This window comes from Rana temporaria, chromosome 10 (assembly GCF_905171775.1).
Source record: "Rana temporaria chromosome 10, aRanTem1.1, whole genome shotgun sequence".
NCBI lineage: Eukaryota > Metazoa > Chordata > Amphibia > Anura > Ranidae > Rana > Rana temporaria.
Genome location: NC_053498.1, coordinates 106,833,233 through 106,853,753, shown reverse-complemented (window position 1 = coordinate 106,853,753; position 20,521 = coordinate 106,833,233). Strand labels below are relative to the sequence as shown.

At 40.0% G+C, this 20,521-nt stretch overlaps 1 protein-coding gene across 2 annotated transcripts in view; it reads right to left on the bottom strand.

Annotated features, from left to right (window-relative positions):
- The window catches only part of LOC120915427 (probable glutamate receptor), a 58,320-nt gene that overhangs the window by 13,505 nt on the left and 24,294 nt on the right, over nucleotides 1-20,521 (bottom strand). For both annotated transcript variants that reach the window (XM_040325919.1, XM_040325918.1), the window contains 5 exons: nucleotides 10,426-10,457; nucleotides 10,126-10,176; nucleotides 9,688-9,870; nucleotides 3,679-3,905; nucleotides 223-320 (listed from right to left, as the gene is read on the bottom strand). In XM_040325919.1, coding sequence (XP_040181853.1) covers nucleotides 223-320; nucleotides 3,679-3,905; nucleotides 9,688-9,870; nucleotides 10,126-10,176; nucleotides 10,426-10,457 — 591 coding nt within the window. The remainder of the gene's footprint in view (nucleotides 1-222; nucleotides 321-3,678; nucleotides 3,906-9,687; nucleotides 9,871-10,125; nucleotides 10,177-10,425; nucleotides 10,458-20,521) is intronic.

The window sequence follows — 20,521 nt, the reverse complement described above, 5'->3', positions numbered from 1 at the left end:
AAAGACAGGCGTCCCAATACTTTGGACAATATATATATATTTTATATATATATATATATATATATATATATACACATATATATATATATATATATATATATATACATACACATATACACATATATACACACACACACACACACTTATTAACTACATTTTATATGCTCATGCAGTATTAAAGCGGTTTTGTTTACTCAGTAGAAGAGTCACCCATTACTTTACCTTGCAGTGTGAATGCTCCAACTCCATACCAAAGGCTGTTCAATAGAGTGAACTGATTCCGTTCACTGGCGGGCTCAGCCCATTCACAGGGACTTAACCTGAAACAACAAATCAAAATCATTAGTAGATTTCTCAGCCCAGATATGTAATCTGATTATTATTTGCTATGTCTTATGGGCGGCTCAACCTTAAACTGAAATTGTTGAGAAAATGACAAAACCAACAGGAAGCTGACAGCAAAAAGCAGCAAACAGCAAAAATTCTTTCTGCAAATCCTCTAAGACAAGGACCACTCAATGCTCTCCTTAACTATGCAAACTTTAACTTTCCCAAAGTCGCTATTTACATGAGTGTGGGCACCTCACCCTTTCTTTGTCTAGCACAGTGGTCTCCAAACTGCGGCCCAGGGGCCGCATGTGGCCCTTTCCTTGCCTTTATCTGGCCCTTGGGGCAATATCCCACCAACAAACACCAATGATGGGGCACCATTCCCTCTACTGTTATTGACACCATCAATAAAGTACTATTCTCCTCATTGATATCAAGAATGGGTCACTATTTCTCTCATTAAGCCAATGATGGGGCACTGATGCCAGGGCAATTTTTCTTCTCACTGGGCACAGGCCGGTCCCCCCAAAGCCTGAAGGACAGTAAACTGGCCCTTTGCTTTGAAAGTTTGGAGACCCCTGGGACTCTAGCACATGACAGCGACGTGGTTCTGTGTGACAGCTCAAGCAGTCAGCTACTTAAAGGAGAAGTAGAGCCAAAGCTTCTTTTGCCCTACGTCTCTTATGATCACAACAGTGCAGTTTATTCTGCACTCTTGTGACCCGTTTTCAGCCGACTTTACAGTTGGGTTCCACCCATATGCCTGTTCTGGAAGCTGGCCCAGTGCTCCGGAAAGCACTGGAGGGCCAGAGAAGAGAGGCGCTGACTGACAGTCACCAGTCCTCTGCTTACTGTAGACTGAGAAATGAGCAATCAGTGGTCTTTGATCACTCACTTCTCACTCATAGAGGTGGTGGGGGAAAGATGGAGCATTTGATCAAGGTGAGTAAAAAAAAATGTTTTTGGAACCCACATACTTCTCTTTTAAGGGCTTGTTCACACTAGCTTTGCTCTCTTAGGCTGCAATCACACCTAGGCGACAAGTAACGCCGCGTACGCGGCGTATTTTGCAGCGATTCGTTTAACTTTTTTTTTTTTTAACAAATCCTTTTCATTGCTGTCTATGGCCGAACGCCAATGCCGCCTGAACAAAAGGGTCCGGGACTTGTTTTCAGACGGCAGGCGTACGGCGTTTCGGCGTTTGGCGTGAGATATGAACCATCTCATAGACAGCAATGGAAATTCGCCCCTCCAGCGTATCGAGCGTCGGGCGTTTTGTTGCCAAGGTGTGAATGAAGCCATAAGAGTGATCTGTGTTCAGATCGCTCTGAAGAGATCACTTGAGTGTTGTATTACTGCCTCACTAATTGCTTTATGCCGAACCCTGAACTCCCCTTCAAATGTGATTCCCTTAAACACAACCCACCTAAATGGGTCACGTTCCGTGGGTACTACACTTGCTGAAAAAGACATGGGGTATAATTCCTGCTGTATTTCTACTTTCTCTGGAGTTCAGCCTTATACTTTTCTCCTAAATCTCTGTCTTTGTAGTTTTATTTTATACAGGTTCTCTTTATCCACCCACACTTTGATAAGACAGCTAACTGTATTTAGAGATGTCTGCACCTAGTCACAGAACAGTCCATCAGTGGTGCCAACACATTCTCGCTCCTGGCATGGTCAATTTTCTTTATACAAATTAGATGTTTTCTATGCGGGTGCTGTTTTTATCTCCACTTTTAGCCCTCTACATCTCTAATTTACATACCGTATTTGCCGGTGTATAAGGCGACCGGGCGTATAAGACGACCCCCTAGTTTTACAGTTTTTTAAGATTTTTTTGCCTGTACTCACCATATATGAGGCTTCTTACGCTTCATATTTCTTCCTTCGGGAGTCATATTCTTCTTCCTTCTTGCTTGAGCTGGAGCCAATCACGGCGAGCAATGTATTCTATTAATTAATACAAAGCCTGCTTGGATTGGCAGAGGCTGTAACATCATCAGCCCATGCCTCTCTGACTCTCAAAGCCAATCTGAGCAGGCCACTGTATGTAGCCTGCTAGGATTGGCAGAGGTTGTTACTCCAATCCGAGCAGGCTCACCGGGATTGGCTAAGCGGTATATACAGTATGTAGCCAAAGCTACATACAGGATTACCGCACATCCAGCAGGCATCCGAGCAGCTGACCCGGCGTATAAGACGACCCCTGCTTTTTGGCCAGTTTTTTTAAGTGTAAAAGGTAGTCTTATACGCCAGCAAATACAGTACATGGAAATACATTACTCATTGCATTTAAATACAGCATTGACATTACAGCTAAGGACAGAGGTATGAGATAAATGGGAATACATCATTTGCACCTTGGAAAATCTGTAAAAATATAAGAGAACTGCAGGCAATCGGTTATTAGTCATTTTGGTCTTAATGCATAATAATAAGACCACATATAAATTTAGTTCAAGTAACGTAATGTTACATTTTCATATAAAGGGGACCTGTCAAAAGGAAAACCTGCTATGTGAAACATTGTCTGACACCACATGTATTGCCATTATGGCAAATTAAAATATATTTTGTATCAAAGTACTACCTAGAAGTATGTTTAAAGTAAACCTGTCATCTCTATGTCCTGCATAAGATTATATAGCCCTGGTGACTGCATTTACCCTCATTAGCCCTAAAAACGGGTTCTGTGTGTCCTTCTTTAACCCCCTGTTCACCAACATAGTTTATACATAAATGGTGCAGTATATAAGTGGTTAAAGGAGTTGTAAAGGAAAAAAAAAATTGCCTAAAATTAATGTCTGCAAGGTAGACAGACAGAATAGTGTAATGATTCTGTTAAAAAACAAGTAAATACCTATTAAATTCCTTCATCTATATCACCTCCAGCATTCTAGTTTCTGTTCTCTCATTCACTTCCTGGTTTGCGGCGCTCATTCATGTAAGAACTACATTTCCCAGTATGAATTGCGGCACGCCCAGTAATTCACACCGTGTCTTTAACACGTAGAGAGCGTCCTGCCACACAGATGTAGTTCCCAGGAGGGGGTGAGCACGTCACTGACCACCGCAGTAAAGCCTCCCATCACGGTGGTCAGTAAAATCAGACAAGCAGGAAGTGAACAGAACAGAGAAGAAATAGAGCAACTTCTGAGCAAAAACGAACAATGAGGAAGTGAAAAGAGGAATGTCTGCAGGTAAAGGATGCTTATTATGAAAAAAAAAAAAAATTCTGTTACAACCCCTTTAAGTCGTTATTAAAGTCAATTTTCTTCTACATCAAACAAAAATAACATTTCACATGCATATGATTTTTATTTAGCTACTCCAACCCATTCTTACCTTCCAACAAGAAACAGGCAGAGGCTGGTGATCACATAGGATATAATGATTCCTATCCATAATTCCTTGCTGAATGGGTTCAGAAAACCGAACATGTATGAGCTCTCAGCGGCTGTATCTTTCTTTAGAAGTATACCAATCCCAGTCTGCATGAAGGGTTTAGTGAAGGATATGACTTTCTCCCTCACAGATGTAATTGTTAAAGGTGCTATGGCCAAATCGGCTTCCTAGAAGAAGAAAATGCATCATGTCATGGGTATAAAGTGCGAGCAGGATTGCAATACTGGCATACAGATATGCCCGAATATAGCTTCAAATGTGGCCTGGAAGTCATGAAAACTGTTGAACTCCATTATGCACATTTAACGAGGAAGATGGCCCTTGGCCTCCCACCTCCCACTGCCTAGCTCAATGGCAGACCAGTAAAATGATTTGGGTGCCCTTTTAGTCTTTCTTAAAGGGGTTGTTAAGGTTCGTTTTTTATTTTCTATATAGGTTTCTCTAACCACTTAACCCCCGGACCATATTGCTGGTCAAAGACCAGAACACTTTTTGCGATTCGGCACTGCATCGCTTTAACTGACAATTGCGCGGTCGTGCGACGTAGCTCCCAAACAAAATTGGCGTCCTTTTCTTTCCCACAAATAGAACTTTATTTTGGTGGTATTTGATCACCTCTGCGGTTTTTAGTTTTTGCGCTATAAACAAAAATAAAGTGAACATTTTGAAAAAAAATAATATTTTTTCCTTTTTGCTATAATAAATATCCCCCAAAAATATATATAAAAAAAGATTTTTTTTCCTCAGTTTAGGCCGATACGTATTCTTCTACATATTTTTCATAGAAAAAAATTGCAATAAGAGTTTATTGATTGGTTTGCGCAAAAGTTATAACGTTTACAAAATAGGGGATAGTTTTATGGCATTTTTCTTAATTATTATATTTTTTTACTAGTAATGGCGGCGATCAGTGATTTTTATCGGTACTGCGACATTATGGCGGACACTTCGGACACTTTTGACACATTTTTGGGATCATTGGCATTTTTATAGCGATCAGTGCTATAAAAATGCATTGATTACTATAAAAATGCCACTGGCAATGAAGGGGTTAACACTAGGAGGCGAGGAAGAGGTTAATCATGTTCCCTGGGTGTGTTCTAACTAAAGGGGGGGGTGGACTGACATAGGGAAATGACAAATCGCTGTTCATACATTGTGTAGACAGATGATAGGTCATTTGACGTATAGCTACGTGATCTCGCCCAGCAGAGCCGACCTGCCACCGTAAAACCATTATACGGCGGCTGGTCAGCAAGCAGTTAAGCTAGTTTATTGTTGGTTCACTTACCTTTTCCTTCGATTTTCCTTCTAAATGTGTTTTTTCTTTGTTTTCTTTGTCTGAATGTCTCACTTTCTGTTCCTCCTCAGTAAGCTGTTCTGGCTGACTAACCCCCAGCCAGAATGGCTCGGATGATGGGGGCAAGCTTACTGAGGAGAAACAGGAAGTGAGAAATTCAGACAAAGAAAAAAAACATTTAGAAGGTAAATGGAAGGTAAAGGTAAGTGAACCAACAATGCACTAGCTTAAAGGAACCCATTTAGAAAATAAGAAAAACAAACCTTTACAACCCCTTTAAAACCAAATGGCCATATGTTATGGGAAGGTTAGTTTTAGTAGTGCTCAGATGAGTTCTTTCTGGAAATTCTATATGTTGTTGAGTCTTAAACGTTTTAAAAGAAAAACAAAACAAAAAAGTAAGAATAGAGATGTGAAGGTACTGTAGATTACGACAAAGGAATCCTAAAATACATTGCATATTGGACTCCATATTTGTGTGCAACCTCTTGCATTAGGGTGTGCACACCAAAGTTCAAATACACATGCATATGCATATATATATATATATATATATATATATATATATATATATATATATATATATATAAATATATATTACAGTTGTGCTCATAAGTTTACATACCTTGGCAGAATTTATGATTTCTTGGCCATATTTCAGAGAATATGAATGATAACACAAAAACTTTTCTTTCACGCATAGTCCGTGTTTGGCTGAAGCCATTTATTATCCATCAAATGTGTTTACTCTTTTTGAATCATAATCACAACAGACCAGCGATTTCTTGATTTTGTCATCCAATATTTCAAAATGGGGTTACATGAATTAGTTTAAAGGTCAGTCAACTCAAAGCTGACATTTTATTTTGTAGATACAGGAGATTCAAATCACCTGATTTATATAGCTCTTAGGATATCTATGCTACTTTCAGGGTGTGCATGCTCCCCCACTTTTCTTATTCTATTTTTTACTTCTTTTTACTTTCATGTAAAAAAGAAAACAATCAAGGTGAGCCAGAACACTCAAAACCCTCAGGTGCATAAAAAAAAAAGTTGGGAATTATGGAGGGAGATATCACGGTTTGTTATTGTTACAGGTACTTATATAGTGCTGTCAATTTATGTAGTGCTTTACATATATACAGTATATTGTATATTCACATCAGTCCCATTGTAAGGAGCTTAGAATCTAAGGTCCCGACTCCCTAGCTCAAATTTATACATACACATACTAGGACCAATTTAGACAGGAATCAACTAACCTACCAGCATGTCTTTGGAGTGTTCGAGGAAACCAAAGTACCTGGAGGAAACCCACGCAGGCACAGGGAGAAAAAGCAAAGTCCAGGCAGGTAGTACCGCAGTTGAGATTCGAACCAACAACCCTAGTGCTACTAGGCGGAAGTGCCACCCCATTTAGCCACTGTGCTGCCCATTAATCTAAAATATATAAGAGGCGAAAGGCTAACTCAGCCCATTAGGCTCCACCTGTAACTAAAATTTTACTTTTGGATGGTCTAGCCCTTAATAGCACCCCAAACCTTTCCTGTTTTTACAGGGTATGTTTTACTTATGCAAGATGGCAACTTATTATAATTATATGTTATGAGTTACAGACCTATCTTAAAGCGGTTGTATACCCTCCGGTCCTAATTTAACCATGCATATGGTTTTGAATGTCAAACAGTTCTAAAACAATCGAGCGCTATGGTTTGAACTACATTTGTTTACTCACTGTTTTACAGATGATCGTGTAAAATCACCTCTGCTGTTATATCCGCGCCATGTTAGTTGTGGTCTTCCTTGTTTAGTTCCCTTTCTACTTCCGCCGACAGTAAATTCTGCGCTGTGTAATCCCGCGCGTGCGCAGTAAGTTAACTAATCAAACCATCTTGTATGCAGCCCAGATGCATACAAAGGTTATCTGGCACTTCTCTTTAGTTCTCCTTTTTTGATAATGGCGCCGTCTGTCTCCTTTAGCCCTGTGACGTTGGAGTCACATGGTAACCATGATCCTCTTGGGGTGAAGATAGCTGCCTAACCATCGCGGGATGTCGGGGCTGACGTCAACAACAGGAAATGATGCAGCCCCGACAAACCATGAATGTACCTGGCCGGGTCTCGGCTTGCCGGATTTAACGACGATACGGCGCCTGCGCGTGTCTACGTCATCACTCGGGAATACAGCGATTATAGGAAAAACAATGCAGGTAGGCAAAAATAACATATTGCAATTGATTAAGGAGATTAGGAGACGTATTTACATGTAAAGTTTAATTTTTGGGTATACAACCACTTTAAGCCCTTTAAATTTCTCACCATGCATATATCAAACATATAAACTAAGATAAGGTGATTGGAAATTTTCAGGCAGGAATTCCTCTGTTCATGCTACGCTATGCTTTGGCAGTTTGGAGGGGGTGAACTTTGTTGCTGAAGGCATTAAAAACTTCTATATCCCCCCCCCCCCCCTCATTGTTCAAGAAGACTGTGTTCCCCAAGAGACAGCTCATGATGAAATTTCATTCTCAGAGACATAATTATCAGGCATAGCTGTCTGATCACATTATAGAAATGCCAAGAAGCATCTGGGTCTGTAGCTGCAAATACTCCTAGGAAGCTGTGAAATACATCTGTTACTGTAACAATTGCCTGTGTATAAGGCCCCGCTGGCTACAGAGCCTCGCAAACTTGCCAGTTCACCTTTTTAACCCCCATTAGTTAATAGGAAATGCCAAGGTTTCCAAACATTGTGCTGCATTGAAAGTAGGACCAAGGACATACAGTATGATGGACAGTGTTCATAAAAAATAAATGCATTGCTAGCAATGTTTACAACATTTTAAAGAATTAAAGGAATTCTCCAAATTGGATAAAAGATTACTTTTCCCATTGTGTCACCCCTGTTATATAGCGAGAGAAAAGTCCTTTCTACCATCAGCTTGTAGGCAGGTTGCTTACAGTGCTAATGCTTGCTAGACTAGTATTGCTGCCCAGGTGGGGGGGGGGGGGGGGGGGGGGGAAGTATTAAATCTGTTATGTTTAACTTTTTGCAGGCTTTGGAGTCCAGCCTCCCGTCCTGTGATATATAAAAGGCAGAGGTTTGAAGGGCATTGGGTCAGTGAACAAAAGGACGGGATTGTACAGGGCATGCAAAGACTTGCATCTCTTCTATGGAGCACCGGCTTTCAGAATTCACCCAAGTTTTGAACTTCTCCCACTGAGTCCTACCAGCTACAGACCTCACCCACAAGGACTTGACCCTTACAGCTACTCTGGGGCAGCCACTATTAGGGTTAGATAAGGAAAGGACGCTCTGCCATGTTGTATGTATCGTGCCACACTTTTAGTAAAAGTTGTTAAATGCGACAAGCCTGTGCTGACGTCATTCAAGGGGTGCACATGGGGTCCTGGCGCACACACACAAGGGTCTGAGTCTGCAACAGCCTGTAATCGCACACAGTTACAGAACTGTAACCATTCTAGTAACATCTCAAAAGGTTAACTGCAACCAGTACGCTGACCGGTGGAGTGGAACGTAAGCTCTGCATGTCCCTCCTAATGCATCACATACACCTGTACAATTGTGTAGCATATGGGACCATGTCCTCTGCAAGGACTTCACATAAAACTAGACACAAGGGGCTCATCTTTGCATTGGAGGACAAAAAGGAAAGGAGTGGTATAATTGACCAATAGGCTGGGCCTACATTCCAAAAAGTCAGTAGGGTGGAGAAGGAACTCCCCCTTATGGGACTATAATTGCCCAAATAGTAGTACACAAAAGGTATATAAATGATCTTTGAGTTGGAGGACTGCCTTAATGCTTGTCATTTCAATGACCACAGTCCTGGCAATTATGAGAATGACCTCAGCAAGCTGTAAACCTGATGTTACAACACACTGTATAATCCTTCTGGTCGCCTGGAGTTGCCCAGAAGAACCCACCCTAGGGTAGGCCTCCTGAGTGACCCTTACACTTGACACCCAATGAGTTATTGGTGAAAATGTGGAAGGGATGTCAACTGTCCTTCACAAGACTCCCCCTACACTTACACAATTTTTTTTTGTACTAGGAGCTGTGTTTTTTTTAGCATTTACCTACAGGGTCACAGGCTTTAAGGTGGGGGGCAGTCTGTGGCCATTGGGAGTAGAAAGTGCTCCAGTATCAGTTTGTGTAGTGGGGATAAAAAGAATGCCCTATCATTGGCACTGTATTAGTGGGAGGAATAGTGCCCCATCATTGGTTTCAACAGAGGGAATAGTGCCCCTTTATTTTTTATTTCATTGGGAGCAATAGTGTTCCATGATTTAAATCAGTGGGGGAGAATTATGCCCCATTGATGGTGCCAGTTGGAGGAATTGTGCCCCATCAGTGGTGTCAGTGGAAGAAACAGTGCCTCAGGATTCTGATAAAGGCAAGCAAAGGCTTGCAGTTTGGACACCACCTTGCTAGACCATAATAGGATTGGAAACACATTTGATTAAATAAATATAAATTTTATCAAGAATGCCTAGAAATGTATTAGTCTGGTGTAATAACAGATCAATGGATCGGAACATTTTTGGCACATCAAATTCTAAAACGTTTTTTTTAAATGATTAAAGCACTTTTCTTTTCTTTTTTTTGTTATCCAGCATTGACTCACCTTTCTGATGATTTCTCCCACCATTCCATTCCAGTTTTCTTCTGGGTCTTTGGATCCATATTTTCCATCCTTCACTATATGCAATGTGTAATTGAATCCCAGAGACTGAGTGAGTTCAGCGAGAAGATCAATGGCATAGCCTTCCAAGGCATCTGAATCAGTCTTCATCGCAAAAGGCTTTTCCTGTATTCCAAAAAAGTACCAAATGTGAAGAGTTTATGCATTCTTGCAGAGACTAGAAATCTAAAAGTGTTAAAAATGTAAGCAAACAACAAAAACATGACATCGTAAAACCAACATAAAAAAAAATGGCTAAACCAAAACATAACCATAAAACACAGAAAAAATACTTCAATATTTATTTGTTTTGCTTCAAATACAAACTAAAAAAGAATCAATGATTAAGGAACTTAAAAAAATAAAATAAAAATAGGTTACCAAAATTGTGGTGACAGTCAGAGTTTTTGTAATTTGACGTTTTGTTCTTTCCTATAATTTAAACAAAATGACACAATCACAAAACTGAATAATACATTGAAACGTTGGTATGATTTGACTGAAAATGAATGGGGAAGATGTCTGGCCATGCACACCAGTTGTTCCTGCAGCAACCCATGGCGTTGTCCTGCCAGCTGAGAGAAATATGGGCTTTTGGTGAATAAGAAGAAATCTTCCCAAATGTGACGCAAGAGTAAACACCCCAGATGCACTTTAAAAAATCTTTATTTCTAAACTTACCTTTAACAAAGCTCCGGTATTTTCTTCACCATCTTTAAAAACAATCAAAAAGATAAAGGTTATTTAAAATTGAAGACAGAAACATTTTAAGTCTTTTGAAGAGACACGGATATAATACATATAAGGGCACTGGTTTACCTACCAAAGAATTTCCATTTCTGTCCCTTCAGTTCTGAGATTCACACAGAACAGTTCTCTCTGGCAGGGCAGGAGACTTGATTTTTCTCAGCTGCAGTGAAGTAACACTGACAGGTCTCGTCCTTTTCCCAGCCAGTGACCCGATAGCGGCCCAATGATTAGCACATCCCTCTATCACTCTTTTCTCTCCTCCTATCAGCATGCATTGGTTCTTGTTACCACAGCAGCACTTCTGATTGGCTCTCTGTTCTTCCCCTCCCATTCTCAGTCTGAGCTCTGCTACAGTCCCCCCTTTCCCTTATAATGCTGCTTTAGGGACCAAGCTCTAGTCCTACAGATTACACTGTGTTGCAGAACAACAAATGGCTGGATGATGAGGTAGTCTCTCTCTGTATGTGCATACCTCAGAGTAGATGGGCAGCAAAGGATAAAGTTCCCCTTTCCTTTTCCCATACAGGGCAAAGCTTAATTTTAACTCTACCCATCTGTAGAAGCATATCTGCCCCTTCCATTGCTCTCGTGTCACACCATTCGGCTGCCAGGACTGGTGGGAGAGAGCCCTGTGTAAGAACCAAACCTGCCTGTTAGAGTTTACAATAGGCTATAGATTCCTTGCTTGCCATCACGTGACAAAGCTGGTCCAATCATGAGACATCAGCACTGTCACATGATGGGTGAGTTAAGTGCTTGCTCATATCAAGAAACGCCAGGTATTTCACCTGGCGGCTGAATGGAGCAGCGAGAGAACAAAGCAAAGTTGCAGCTGGGGAAGAGCTAAATGACCCTTTTACTTTTTCCTGCATAGGCTGAGAAAAGGACCACTTTAAGAAAGTCCACAGGGTCGACTGTGTTCTTTAGCTCATAGGTCACTCCTATTTTTCCAGTTATGGGGGTCAGAGACCCAAAAGTCCTAACTCTGAACTCACTTTTTACAGCTTCAATGATGTCAAAGGGAAACTTGCTTCAATAGGCCTCTCTAATTCTGATAGCTCCAGGGCCCCACTGCAATATAAGGGTCATCAGGAAGCCATGACACTTGATCCTATGTATTAGATCAGAAGAAGGAAAACCCGAATACTCCACACTGCAGCAAGGCGGCTGCAGACCAACTACCTCTTTCTCAGGCAAAGTCCAACCACTTACTGTAGCTATACTTCCAAGCAGATCAACTACCTCTTTCTCAGGCAAAGCCCAACCACTTACTGTAGCTATACGTCCAAGCAGATCAACTACCTCTTTCTCAGGCAAAGTCCAATCACTTATCTATACCGTACTTCCAAGCAGACCAACCACCTCTTTCTCAGGCAAAGTCCAATCACTTATCTATACCGTACTTCCAAGCAGACCAACCACCTCTTTCTCAGGCAAAGTCCAATCACTTATCTATACCGTACTTCCAAGCAGACCAACCACCTCTTTCTCAGGCAAAGTCCAATCACTTATCCATACCATACTTTCAAGCAGACCAACTACCTCTTTCTCAGGCAAAGCCCAATTACTATATTTCCAAGCTGACCAACTACCTCTTTCTCAGGCAAATCCCAATCACTTACAGTATCTATAATTTCAAGTTTAAGTGCAACTGCAAATGTTTAACAAACTCCAGGGAAACCCAATGTCCACAGTGTTGGGGTTGTACAGTCTCTTTCTCTACACACTCTGAAGTGGGAGCTTAATTCTTGAGTTCTCCCAACAAACAAAGATCCTTCTCTCAGGGGTTCCTTCCAAAAACACAACCACCACTTCTCCATTAAACCCTCCCAACTAAGGGGGTTTATATAGCATTAAAAAGGAAACGAAAAAACATACATCTATTAGGATGTGCCCCCCAAATCTTTGTTTTTTGTATATAGCATTAAAGCTACCAGTAACCACAGGACTGGTCTTAAGGCTTCATGTACAAGAGACGTTGTTCAACCTCTCCTGAATGTTTTAACTTGACAGCTAGAAACGGACATCTTAAAATGGCCATTTAGCCGTGTTTATATACTGCCTTTAGCAGCGTTTGCATCTAGAAGCGCTTAAATTTTTTTTTTTTTATATTTTTGTTCAAATGAATAACGTCTGTCAACGAAACACTGCTAAATGCGAGTTACCATGTTTGGCACTTGAAATGCCTCTAAACATAGCTTCTGAATGCATTTTTTTGGGTTCCAGAAAAAGCCTCTAAACTCAACTGCCTAGAAATGACTATAAACGACCCTGGGGTAGATTCAGGAAGCTTTTACGGCAGCGTATCTCCAGATACGCCCCCGTAATTTCAAATCTGCGATGGCGTATCGTTACACCGATTCTCAAAGGCAGATACGCCAAAAAAATAGGCTTCCTCCGCCGACGTAACTTGAATGCGGGCGCGTTGAATTGTGTGCAATATTACGTTGGCCGCTAGGGGCGCTTCCGTTGTTTTCGGCGTAAAATATGCAAATTACCTAGATACGCCGATTCACAAACGTACGTACGGCCGGCGCAATTTATTTACGTTGTTTATGTTAGGCTTTTTCGGCGTAAGGTTGCTCCTGCTATTAGGTGGCGCAGCCAATGTTAAGTATGGACGTCGTTCCCGCTTTGAAATTTGAATTTATTACGTTGTTTGTGTAAGTCGTTCGCAAATAGGGCTGGACGTAATTTACGTTCACGTCGAAAGCAAGGACGATTTGCGTAGGAATTTCGAGCATGTGCACTGGGATTTTTTCACGAACGCGCATGCGCCATTCGTAAAAAACGTAAAATACGCGGGGTCAACCTAAGTTAAATAAGACACGCCCCCCTCAACATCATTTGAATGACGCGCGCTTACGCCGGCCCCATTTACGCTACGCCGCTGTAAGTTAGGAGGCAAGTGCTTTGTGAATACAGCACTTGCCTCTCAAACTTACGGCGGCACAGCGTAAATACGATACGCTGCGCCGCCGTAAGAAGGGGCGCAGCTACCTGAATCCAGCCCCCTGTGTACATGTACTGATAAGATAACATAACATAGAGGAGAGTTCAGGACCTCCTAAACATCCGTTTACCAGCAGCAGTGTACATGAGGCCTAAAAGAGCCCTACACAGAGAAAGAAAAATTACACACCAAAAAAAAAGGTATTAAAAAATAATTAATTAAAACTTACATGACATATAAAAATCAGCTTGAGACCCTGCGATTACAGTAAACATGTGCTGTATAAAATATCAAGGTACTTTACAGACATCTCCTGAAAATGCTAGTTCCGTCAACCACTTTAAAGTACATTCTACTATTGCTTGTCTTTACAAACCTAGCCTGCCTAGTTTACCGTAGTTAGCTTAGCTTCACATAATACTTTTCTAACTGCAAAAGTTTTAATAAAAGATTTTAAAATCTGTCTGGTAAACAATGCCGAAATGTGTAATTCTTCACCAGCAAGAAGGCCACACCAAACCTTGGAGAAGGACATTCTGCACAATAAAGAAAAGGCTGCATTGTTTTCAATATGTAATATTTTAAAATAACACTATAAAGAAAAAAAATTCCAACTTCATTTTGTATTGGCCTCATTTTATTTCAAAGTTCTCTTTCATAAAAACTTTGGCTTGGCTTGGAAGCAGTGTAAAACAAGGCTGTTTTCTGCGTCTCAGCTGGAGATGACCATTCAGAGAATGCATCGTCTTGTTACACTTTTTCAAAGTGCTCTATTGCAGAAAAGGCCTTTTCAAGACAAACTGAATTCCAGCTGGATCTTCTTCCAAGAAAACTAGTATCTCTATTGAAGTTGTCAGATGTCCCATGGCCTCTCAGGATGAAGATGACAAAACCTTTATCGTTTTCTTTATTCCGGCTGCCACCCTTTATAGTTCCGTAAATTATTGGGAGGCATTATAAAATATTACACTGCTCTGGGATAGTTTAATGGTGCAAGCTTTCACCACGCACCTTAGTGGTTCCATTCAGGGAAGCCTTGGAAAGGACAATAATGATGTCACCTTAATTAATGAAGGAAGGGCAGTGAAAGATAATTTCATCTTTTCCCTTTGTATTGTCTTACAGAAAAAATCGAATGGATACATTCTAGGCCTAGAAAACAACACCAACATGTGGATGCCCACATTGCCTTCCATATCTCTTGGATTAGGTATATATCCACACTATTTGGGTTGTGGTCCCTTTGAGGGGGATAATTTGAAGTTCTCAGGGATTCTCATCCATGCATGATAAGGGGGGTTCTGAGGCAGTTGGGTTGGAGGGGACTAGGTTTCATTACTCTGTACTAGCAATTGATGGATTGTTTTTGTTTGCTGGAGACAAGCTGTACTCTTTTTGCTTGTTTGTCTTTATTAAACGACGAGCGGTTGGTCTATTGACCCTGGATTACTTGAAGTGAAAACCTGAAAAATTACGCCCTCCCATATTGGTTCTTACACTCTCTCACTCCTTGGTATTATGGGACAGACTGAGGAAATAACACTGCTCTTATCTCCTCTTTCCATCCGTTGGCTCATCTGTTCAACAATACAACCTTTCCACCCGGCATGGATTTAAAGGCTTTTAGGTGGTGGCTAAATATGGGCCTTTATAGAATAGGCCATTGTTTTACACATAGGGGATTATTCACTCTATAACATGTTCGAGAAGTCCTTACATTTTTTTTCAAACTTCTCATTATTTACATTCATTATGGCTGGACACCAGTGTGGGCCCTAGGGTCCTGCCTTATGGGAAGTGGTGCACATAGGATATGGGTCAGAGAGGTGGAATCTCTACCATTGATAGGCTCGTACTGGAATCTTCCATGAAATTGTCCTACATGAGTGCCTGGTAAGCCGATTTCGATTTTGGCCAGGATGTGGAAGCGTGTCATAGCAACTCCCACCGGTCTTATAAGGGCATTATATTGTTAATTGAGGCTAATTTAAAGATTATGTCTAGATGGTATTTAGTTTCTCCCCAGCCGTCTAAGCTTTACTGGATCATGTCTCGTGAGAGAATTATGGGTATTATTCAGGACTCAAATAGCCACTTTGAAAGAGTTTGGGGACCATGGGCACATTATATGAATATTGTCCTTTAAACTGAAACTATCTGGGCCAGCTTGTACATTGTCTTTGCAGTCTCTGTGATCCTTCATTTTTCCTCCTTACCTTTCTTTTCTCTCCTTCCCTTTCTCTGCTTTCCTCTTTTATTTTGTTATTTTTTTTCTATGATAGTGCTGTAGATGATTCTACTATCTAGCCCTGCCAATGAGTTCCCCCGGATAAGGTGGGAGGCCTTCTTTAGATCTTAATGACTTCATATTGGTAACATGTGTATCATTACTGTCTCCTTGCTCTGTTTAGTGTCTGGGTTATTTTGCTGTACTGTCTTACTGCTTTCCTGGGCTAATGTTGTTACCATCTGGCGATCTGTGTATGATGATCTCCTTTATGTTGGATGACTATATAAAATGTTTTCAATACAAATTGAAAGAAAAAAAATTACTGTCAAGTGTTTCAGCATTCACACAGCTGTCCCGAAAAAAATGCCTGTATTGTGTCTAATACATGTATTGTATCCTCATCTAGTGGTCATAATGCAGTATTTTTCTGATTGTGAGATTTGAGGAAAATACTGCATTATGGTCACTAGATGGAAAAGACAATCATTGGAAATATAATGTATTAGACACAAAATGTCAAGAACCTAATGCCTCCCAATCAATTGCTGCATAATGGAACACCAATTTAGACTGGGCTCTGTGTATTCTGTACTATGGACAAAAGAGACAACATTGGAGAGGTGTAATACAGTAGACATCATAAAGTGCCTTTATTTTACTATCACAGAGCTCCCCACCATTTGATTGAATAGATTATTCAAACACCAAACTCTGTGGCAGGAGGAGAAGGGGTGTGCTTGTTTCCCCATACTCAGAAGTTTGTATTTTTTACTGTGCCCACTGGATGGGCCAGTGATGATGTAACTTTCATGTGTGTGTGCTGTTATATTATTCTAGCAGTCAACTGAAATCTCAGCATGTCATAAATACCACTGCACTGCACATTTGGCACAAGTTTTTCTACCAAAAATTGTCTATGTCTCTTATGAGTTGAGGTGCATTTGCAAGGTGCCTGGAGGTATCATTACAAATCATGAGGTCCATTTGCAAGATGCCTTGGGGTACCATTTCTTGAGTGGAGATGCATTTGCAAGGTGCCTTAGAGTAAAATTACTTGAGTTAGGGTACGTTTGCAAGGTGCCATTCAAAACAAATGGCATCACGTTATGTTATGCGGTAAAATGCAGAAAAATACATATCTTACCACATTAGAAAGGTGTTGGTACTGCGCTGGTATATTAATGTAATATCAAAAAAAATTATAAGGAAATTTTTTTTTTTTTTTTTAGTTTACCCCAAAAAAAATCTTTTTTTCTATTTGACCCCTATAGTGATATAGTGTTAGATCCAGTATAGTGATATACGTGATGGGTCACTATAGAAACAGCTCTTGTGAACATATGTACTAGCGTGATGCTATGTGCATATGCTGTGCCATCAAAAATAAATAAAAGAATAAATAAATAAATAAATATGGCTACCCCAAATGATGTGCTTGTGAAACAATATTCCAAAGTGCTATAAGTGAGTCTATAAACTATTATGAATATACATGCCCAAGTGTGCGAACATATAAATAATGAATAATATTATTAATATATACAAATAATAATAAAGTGCGTTGGTGCCAAAAATTAGTTTTTCACAATTCATGTGCATTCATGCTGCAACACGTCCCCAATTATGGGTAAGCGCCAGTTCACAAATTCCAGTCCAAACAGAAAGTGTTGCTGAGTTTAAATCCTGGTGCTATATTTCATGCATACAGGGTGCTGTCACTTCTTCCACCCGACAAAGATAAGTGCTACCACCACCAACTGCTGAAATGCAAACTCACCAGACCCCAGCTGGTAATGTGCCTCAAAAACTTATTCCGTTAAAGTTGGTGAGTCCTCTCAGGATGTTCCTCAATGCCTCAAAGAAACCAAGGGGCTCATCATGGTGAAATACGTTTAAAAATATATTTATTTAAAATTCATAATAAAAAACTACTCACAAGAGAGGTGCTTTAAAACCAGCACCTGGTGTCTTTGGCAGTGTCAGTCTTTTAGACAGCCGCTGACCAGCTTATCGTACGGGTGCGTTCCTGGCTCCTGCTGTACCTGTGGTCTCACTGGTTAAAATTACACTCCCCTTGCGCTGTCCACATAGCTTCTTACGCGTTTCGCAAGTTTTGCGTCTTCAAGAAAAAGTTGGTGGATGATTTTGCTGTCACTGTATTTATCCCCTCTGTCAAATTGCACTTACTGGCTTTTGGCCAATATTATTTGTATTATTTGTATTATTTGTATTATATTAATAATATTATTCATTATTTATATGTTCGCACACTTGGGCATGTATATTCATAATAGTTTATAGACTCACTTATAGCACTTTGGAATATTGTTTCACAAGCACATCATTTGGGGTAGCCATATTTATTTATTCTTTTATTTATTTTTGATGGCACAGCATATGCACATAGCATCACGCTAGTACATATGTTCACAAGAGCTGTTTCTATAGTGACCCATCACGTATATCACTATACTGGATCTAACACTATATCACTATAGGGGTCAAATAGAAAAAAAGAATTTTTTTGGGGTAAACTAAAAAAAAAATTTTTTTCCTTATAAATTTTTTTGATATTACATTAATATACCAGCGCAGTACCAACACCTTTCTAATTTTTTCACCTAAACCTCATAGAAGGTTTATACAGCACTGCAGCAGGTCAATATAGTATTATTTAGAACTTATTTTTGCGCCGGTGACAATCACTTTTCCTATATCTTACCACATGTTACCTCAACACAATGGTTTGAATCAAGTCCGAATTACTATCTTCATGGTAATAAAAGCATTTAGAAACATTTTCCTTTCTAAGACTTCATAGACACAATTACATTTGTTAAATACAGTATGTAGAGGGAGGTGTAGTTTTGTAAAACAATGGAAAACACAGTTTGTAATGAGTAAGACCCTGTGGGACTTTTAGGCAAAATCAATGCTATCAATCTATGAACACACATCTTATTTTCTTATTCCCTCTGCACAGTGATGTACAATGCATTCCTTAGAATAAGAGAGGGCGATTTTCTCTTAGACAGTAAAACATATGGTTCTAGTTTACTTAGAACTGTGAAGGTACAGTCTGTACAATGTAGCACTGATACAGGTTATATACTGTGTATATGTATATATATATATATATATATATATATATATATATACACACACACACAGTATATATATATATATATATATATATATATATATATATATATATATATATATATATATATATACACACACACACACACACATATACAGCGGGTAAAATAAGTTATGAACACATCACCAGTTTTCTAGCTATATACAGTATACAGGGCCGATCCTAGGGTCACAGGCTCCTGGGTGCAGAAATATTTCTGGCGCCCCCACATGGGCGTCGTCATTTTACCAACTCCCCCCCTTTACAAATGTTTCTATGGCAATATCCCAACCACAGAGATGCTCCCCCACGAAGTCTTCATTACCCTGGGATCCTTACATAATCTGTTAACAATAAACAAAATACAGGAAGAGAAGCAGAGTACTTTATTGGGACCTGAAGGGGGGCCTCTGTGATGGACACAAAGAGGGCTTCTGTTAGAGAGTCTGTTAGATGTTCGGCGCCCCCACCTCTGCAGGCGCCTGGGTGCAATGCACCCTAGGCGCCTGGGTGCAAAGCACCCTGTGCACCCTGCCTAGGATCGGCCCTGTATATATATTTCTAAAGGTGCTATTGGCATGAAACATTCACCACATGTAGGTAACAACCCATGCAATCCATACATACAAAGAAAATACAGTTTGTAATGAGTAAGACCCTGTGGGACTTTGAGGCAAAATCAATGCTATCAATCTGGGAAAACAAATCTTATTTTCTTATTCCCTCTGAACAGTGATGTACAATGCATTCCTTAGAATAAGAGAGGGCGTTTTTCTCTTAGACAGTAAAACATATGGTTCTAGTTTACTTAGAATTGTGAAGGTACAGTCTGTACAATGTTGCATTGATACAGGTTATATACTGTCAGAGCTTTTTTTCTCAGAAAATAGGTGCAGGAACTCAACCACGACCCCCGTTTAGATTACACAAACAGTAGAAGGGTCTTAAAGGGGCATTAAATACCAGGATTGCATTACATACAGAGTGCAGAGTTTAGGGGGTTACACACAGAGTGCATGACTGTCACTTGTAAACACAGAAACCAGACTTCTGTGTTTACAAGTGATTGTGGTGAGCAGGCCCCAAAGGGTCTGAGCCGAAGGTGGTGGAACTGAGTTCCCCCAAGTTCCCCCTGAAAAAAAGCCCTGTATACTGTATATATATATATACACACACACACACACACACATATACAGTGGGTAAAATAAGTTAGTTATGAACACATCACCAGTTTTCTAGCTATATATATTTCTAAAGGTGCTATTGGCATGAAACATTCACCACATGTAGGTAACAACCCATGCAATCCATACATACAAAGAAACCAAAACAAATAATTTCAGAAATTAAGTTATGTGTAATAAAATGTAATAACACAAGGAAAAAAATGTTGAACACATAAGCAAGACTGTGAAATACTGGGAGAATATAGTTTGGTCAGAAGAAAACAAAATTGGACTCTTTGGATGCCATAATACACACCATGTTTGGAAGTCAAATGGCACTGCACATCACCCCAAAAACACTATATATATATATATATATATATATATATATATATATATATATATATATATATATATATATATATATTGGAGAGGAATAAATCCAGATTGACTGGGCCTGTCAGACTCTCATGCCTGCATCAGCTGTCAATCACCTATCTAGAACCATTCCTGCCTGAGATGTGGACAGATGAGAGATG